The 6,667-nt window shown below is 34.2% G+C and overlaps 1 protein-coding gene across 1 annotated transcript; it reads right to left on the bottom strand.

Moving 5' to 3' along the window:
- Positions 1-1,803: 1,803 nt before the first annotated feature.
- Positions 1,804-5,494, bottom strand: LOC140980146 (large ribosomal subunit protein uL13c). Its single transcript, XM_073445840.1, has 4 exons — positions 5,188-5,494; positions 3,270-3,455; positions 2,792-2,962; positions 1,804-2,045 (listed from the first exon to the last, which is right to left on the bottom strand). Exons 1-4 carry the CDS (start codon positions 5,410-5,412, stop codon positions 1,929-1,931), a joined length of 699 nt encoding a protein of 232 aa, XP_073301941.1. The 5' UTR covers positions 5,413-5,494; the 3' UTR covers positions 1,804-1,928.
- Between the last annotated feature and the right edge of the window lie 1,173 nt (positions 5,495-6,667).

Genomic DNA, 6,667 nt, shown 5'->3' on the forward strand with positions numbered 1-6,667 from the left:
CGTAAAAGTTGTCTGGAAAACATCCATTTTTATGGACTCAGTTCAAATATCGAACAAATTTATTAAGCAAAACATTGTTACATTCAGACTCAAAAGATCGAATATATTTATTAATTGATGAGTAAAGATTTTTTTCTGTAAATATAATGGAAATATATGAAAATTAGTATTCTTGAAAATATAGATCTATTTACTAAGGCATTCCTACAAGGCTACAATTACCTACATCGATACTAAGAGTTGTCTCATGCTGTGCTCTCTCTTTGTTTTTTTTAAGGAACTTTTTTCTTGATAAAGTTTTAAAATGGTCAATTACTTGTCAAACTCACATCCAAGAGGGGGAATGCAAAAGTTATTTGAATGTGATATATATGTTGGGAGTTTCTGTTCATGGTTGTGTCGGCCAAATTAATGCAGTGATTGGAGAATCATTGGTTGGAAAAAAAGGGAAACGCGTTTCATAGTAACGAGAGAATTTTATAAACAGAACTCACTCATCTCATTTCAAATCATCCTTTCATCGAGTTCTTTCTCTCATCTTATAGTATTTGAATCTTTAGTTCTATAATATTTGTGAGGTATTTGTTCTCCTGTATTAAGAGAGTACGTGTGTTCTCTTTGGAAATACAGTGAGTGATTGTACATCATAAAATATAATAGTGGAATTCTTTTGATATTGCTTGTGGTTTTTACTTTAATAATTTTTTGGGGTTTTTCACGTAAATCTTTATGTCCAACTTTATACTTTATTTTCATATTATTATTTCAAATTTCTGCACGTGAAACCAACAAGTTGGAAATACCATTAATATGGGGCAACTTCCCTAGATATATGTGAATATTAACTAGATAGGTGACAGTCATGAATTCTAAAGAGATTTTAAGAATTTATTTTATTGTATTCGTGCTTATATGATGTTTTTATTCCAAAATTTATGCTTAAATCGTCTTATTTGTACTATCTTCATGTGACGTCGCGTTGAAAATAACAAGAGAAATTAGGCGAAATCATATAAAAGATACCAAGAAAATTCTCGAGTTGGTCCACACCCTGTGCAAGTTCTGAACGACATCTAGCCAAGGAAAGACAGGCACGAACCCTGGACATACCTGAGACCATCATCAATGTGTCTTCTGTACAAGAAAGTGTGAATTGCTGAAAATACATTGGCATAGACCCTATGCAACATACCGAAAACCCCTAATGTACTTATACAAAGAGTGCACAATGAATGACACGGACCTGGGTCAGGGTCCGTGCCTATTCGCAAAAATATTCATCTTTAAACACATAAAGTAGGAAAATATGAAAAATTATCTTTGGGTTCGATTTTTGACATATTTCTAGACACAAATTTAAGGCTTCATGGACTCGTTTTATGGAATAACACAAATAGTAGCCAAAAATGATATAAAAGGACTTTTGCAACCTTGAGTTGGAGTATACTACTAGGGTTTGGAGATGGAGAAAGAGACGCAATTGATAAACAAGATTCACGCACAATCACTGATATTTCTCTTTTCTTATTTATTTCTTCATCACTACGAATTCAAATATAAGATTTGCGTCTTATATTTTATGGGTTGGTTTTATTATAACTTGATCTAGTTTACGTGCTAGTTTTACCCCAACTTGACTTTATCAGTCGTTGTGCAAAGGTATCAAGAAAATAATTGGAAATGGCCATAACAGATACATGCAAGTTATTCTATCCTCCTTATAGTATTATGTGCAGCTTTTGTTTAGAAATTTTTTATTAAATTAAAATATTTGAACTCAACACCTTTGAAATAGCAGAATTTTGATATCCAACTCAAGCCCAAAATATTAGTGAGCGAACTACAGCAAGAAATGAAACAATCGAGCAACATGGTACAACAACGAAACAATGTCTAACTGGATCTCCTGAAGGAGAAATAGTGAACATCTATGCAACTTTTTGAATCCTCTTGTCTCTTATGGGTAAATCAATTGGTTTTTGAGCCTCGTGGGGATGCTGCGGACCAGTGTACACCTTCAAATGGTTAAATAATTGTCTGCCAAGCTGCATGGAACACAAGAAACTGCCTAAATATAATGCATGACAACAAGTACTCACAAGCAATATAAGAGGCATGCAATTATATCATCTTTGATTATCGTACAGTTCTGTTATAATTATGGAGATGAGCGCATAATGCTATAACATGATCATACAATGACCTTATTTAGACAATCACGGAAACTATTTGTTGAGGAACAACAAAAACTCCCATCGATGTGTTTCGCCTATGAGGAGCAATGTATCAAATTGTGGTTTTTTGGCTACTGTATAGTTTAAACTATTGAAATTGTACTATTATCATCGGGCATATAGCTTTTGACGCAACTACAATTGCTCGCTCCACCATTGTTATAAATAGATGAAAGAATATGGATGAAAAGAAATCAAAGCTCCCAATGTCAACATTTTCAAATTCTTTAATTGCTACTTAGTATTATTGTTGCTACACTCTCGAAGAAATGCGTCATGTGGTTGCTGCTATATCACGCCCCCAGCCACGCAAGCTGCGATTGCACAATGGGCATATAGCAACTATTTTGTATCCATATTCCATCCTTGTTTTTACGAAAATGACTAACTAAAGTCGTTATAGAATACATTGTAAGCTTTTATTAACTAATTCTAATACTCATAATCCGATGTAGGATAAGGTATCACATGCTATGTGTAATAATGTAACATGTAGGTACTGGGTACCAAGTTTCAGAAGAAAAGGAGACATCTGATACACATAGTTAGAAACATACCCTCTGTTTAGGAAGCATTCCACGGACAGCATGCTCAATTATTCTCTCAGGAATTCTCCTCTGAAGTTGATCAAAAGTTTCCACTTTCATCCCACCCGGTCTCCCTGAGTGCCTTCTGTAGAGTTTTTGCGTCCTCTTTTTTCCAGATACAGCAACCTTCTCTGCATTAATCTATTGATGCCACAAAGTAGTAGAAAGACTTAATAATCTCACACATATTGATTTGATAGTACAATTTGTAAAAGAGAACCAACATGAGAATGATACAAGGAGTCAAGGTCGTATCTAGACCAAGTTGAATATTATTAAACAAAGAGAACATTATGCTAAAATTGTACTCAAGGATCATTAAAACTAGTACCTAAGTATAGATCACAAAACATAGTACTACAAAGATTCCATAGAATTACTATTTCGTAATTATTTTGAAATCTCGTCATGATATCACGGAACCGCACGCTGCCAAATGTCAACTTACAACTATAACAAATGCTCCCATGTCCACACTAGGAGTATAAGTAGCCAGATTCTTTCCCCTAATATAAATGGCTATAGTTGAGGCCAATCTTCCCAGAATCTTGTCAGTGGCATCCACAATATACCAAGGCTTGTCTGTATTCACGTGATCTGCGGCTTTGGGATACCATGTTTTATTCCATTTATCCTACAACAAGAAAATAAAATATCATAAGAAGCATATAGGCACCAATTTTTTTACCACCATATGGACCTATTAGTGCACTGAAAAAATGTTGTAAACACAGAAACATAGATTAGTTAATAATTTTTAAGGCCATGGTGGTCCCAAATGAGTGAGTTTCTGAATATATGTCAGAACATCTAGCTAGTTCGTTTGAGAGAACTCATTAAATGATGAAATGGATGAAAATCAAATAGCAATGCACATAATACACATTTCAGAAATTTGCAGGCAACGAATATTCCAGTCAATGAGACACATATCCATGTGAATTGTAGACAATATGAAGTACAGTTTGGGCCTGACACTGTGAGGCCTTGTAGTAAAAGGCATTTACCACAAATCTTGATTTGTGGCGTATCAAAAAGAGAAATTATTTCTTTGCACTTAGTGAAAACAAACATATCATGCAGAGAGACCTGCGCCCTCAATGTTCGTTCTAGAGATGCATTGCATTTCATCATAAAAAACAGTATAAGGAGCCACCATGTAAGAAAATAACACATGATTCAACAGAGATGGAAAAACTAGTTTTACTTCAAAGAGAAAATTAACTCTTTATCCCCACTACCATGTTTCACACAGGTGATAGGTCAAGTTTACGTTTACCACCTTCTTACAAATACTTCAAGACTACAATAAATCCTTCCTTTCATTGTGAGCTCAACTCTTCTTACCAGGATTAGCATATTTCTTTCAATCCAAAGACTTCGGGAAAATGTATCTACCATAACAGTTAATGCTGAAAAAACACCGAGTGATCCCACGTCTTCCTCTTCCCTCAATGGAAAGAAGTAAAAAGATGTTTCATAAAGACCAAGTTTCATTACCAGAGTATGCCACTTAAATCTTTTTCCCCCACTCGGATGGCTGGAAAAGACCGACCTATGATGTAAGTGAAAACTAAAATACATCTGCCACAGGTTATGTGTTCCTGTATGTGTCTGAGATGTTATGCTCATTAAATCTGCTTCAATCATGGGACTTAAAGGTTGTTTCATTTATTTAGCTTATCAGAAACATCTTGAAAGCTTCATAACCAAATAATCTGTTTTCCTAGAGATCACAAAATTCTGAATCTTCATAAACAAATGGGGTGTTCACATCTATTTTTAAAGATGTTTATACATACCTAACAACTGATGTTTTAAGGATCTCTGATGTTACGGGCTCGTACGACTGTAGGAGTAAAGACTGATGTTTTAAGGATCTTAAAACACCCTCTTACTTTAAAATGAAACATTAAGTCCATCAACAATTTCAAAAAATGTAACTCACTCATGTTTTCCGTAGTTTTACCAAGCTCCACTAACTGTCCATGCAAACATAACCAATATCAGAAATTCAAAGAGCTGGATAAGTACCCCAATCAACCATTCACTTAAGTTCACAAATTTAGCATTTCAGCGACGGACTAAGCTCAGGATTATCATTTGATATAAATTCTCCACAATGTCCCAATTTATGTCATGACAAATTCTAAACAAAAAATATATTGGCGAGTTCACAAACACTAACACAGTATAAAACCGAACCTCAAGCAGATAAGTAATAATACCCGGCCGCAGGACCAAACGTTTAGAAAGTTTAGAGTCCTAAATCCAGTATTATTTCATTTTGGAAAAAAAATACAAGCAGAGGCCAAAGATTACAGTCAAGCATTAAAACGAGAAAAAAATGTGGGTGAAATTCTTACAGGACCAGTGAGATCATCGAACATCCACTGCTGCTCGACTGGTACAAGCCCCGTATTCTCTTGGCAAAAGATCTTAAACGGCCGGTTGGCTGAGGCCGATTGCTTGGATGAGACAGCAAGTGGAAATCCAAGAAATGGGGTTTTATCGAGAGATGAGGATAAGTGGTTTCGAGAATTTTTTGAGAGCACAATCGATGAAATGGCGCAGTTTACCGCCATAGCCATTGGTGGGATTTCTCTGTTTTCTCGGTTTAGTTTTGTGTATGGGAAGGAAGAGAGAATAGCAGTAAAGTGGATAAGAATTAAGACCACCTTCTCAGGCTTTCGTGAGGTTGTACACTCGTGGTACCATAATATTTCCACAACATTAGTTAATTTGTGTTTATAATTATTAATTCCGAATTAAACTTTTAATATATCTTTCAATGGAATTTTATTTTGTCAAAAATCTGTGTGAGACGATCTCACGGATCATATTTTATTAGACGGATTTCTTATTTGAGTCATCCAAGAAAAAGTATTACTTTTTATGCTAAGAGTATGACTTTTTATTGTTAATATCGGTGGGGATGATCCGTCTCACAGATAAAGATTCGTGAGACCGTCTCACAAGAGACCTACTCTTTTATTTTTACCTATCTTGCTTAATGGCTTATAGATTTTAATTTTATTCATTATTTCCAATTTCGGTATCTTCTTATTTGAGTTGGATGATCAAATTTGAATTTATCAATCATGAATTCTTAACTGAGTTAGAAACGAATATTATATTTGATACAAAAATCATACTATTTTAAGAAGGAAATTACATTAATATGGATTGAAGATGATCTTAGTAATCGATCCACGAAAGTATATCACACATTTCATAGGGAGGAGAAGGAATTACTTAGCGGTAAAAAAATCTCCTTAAACATAGCAAAAATCTTGAAGTATCGAGCAGAGAAGAGCATGCGAGGAATATAGATAGATTAGGTAATAATCTTTACAAAACTAAATTTTCACTTCTTGTTTTACTGCATATAATTTAATATAGAGTAGGTCTCTTGTGAGACGGTCTCACGAATTTTTATCTGTGAAACGGGTCAACCCTATCGATGTTCACAATAAAAATAATACTCTTAGCATAAAAAGTAATATTTTTCCATGGATGACCCAAATAAAAGATCCGTCTCACAAAATACGACCCGTGAGACCGTCTCATACAAGTTTTTGTCTTTAATATAACTAAAAATTCCATTATTTGAAATTATATTTTTAAGATCTACGAGTAATTTTAAAAGACAACAAATACGGTAATCGGAGAATACGTGAAATTTGTCTCCTTTCTCTTTGAGGTTCATGTTTTTGATACCGAGGTTACACGGTCCAACGCAACAAATTATTAAAGTGAATAGATTTGTTCTGAATACATTATTAATATTTTTACGTTATTCTTAGTCATATACATATATTATTCCTCACTTGCATCTTCATAAAA

This window comes from Primulina huaijiensis, chromosome 7 (genome assembly GCF_012295235.1).
Source record: "Primulina huaijiensis isolate GDHJ02 chromosome 7, ASM1229523v2, whole genome shotgun sequence".
Lineage (NCBI taxonomy): Eukaryota > Viridiplantae > Streptophyta > Magnoliopsida > Lamiales > Gesneriaceae > Primulina > Primulina huaijiensis.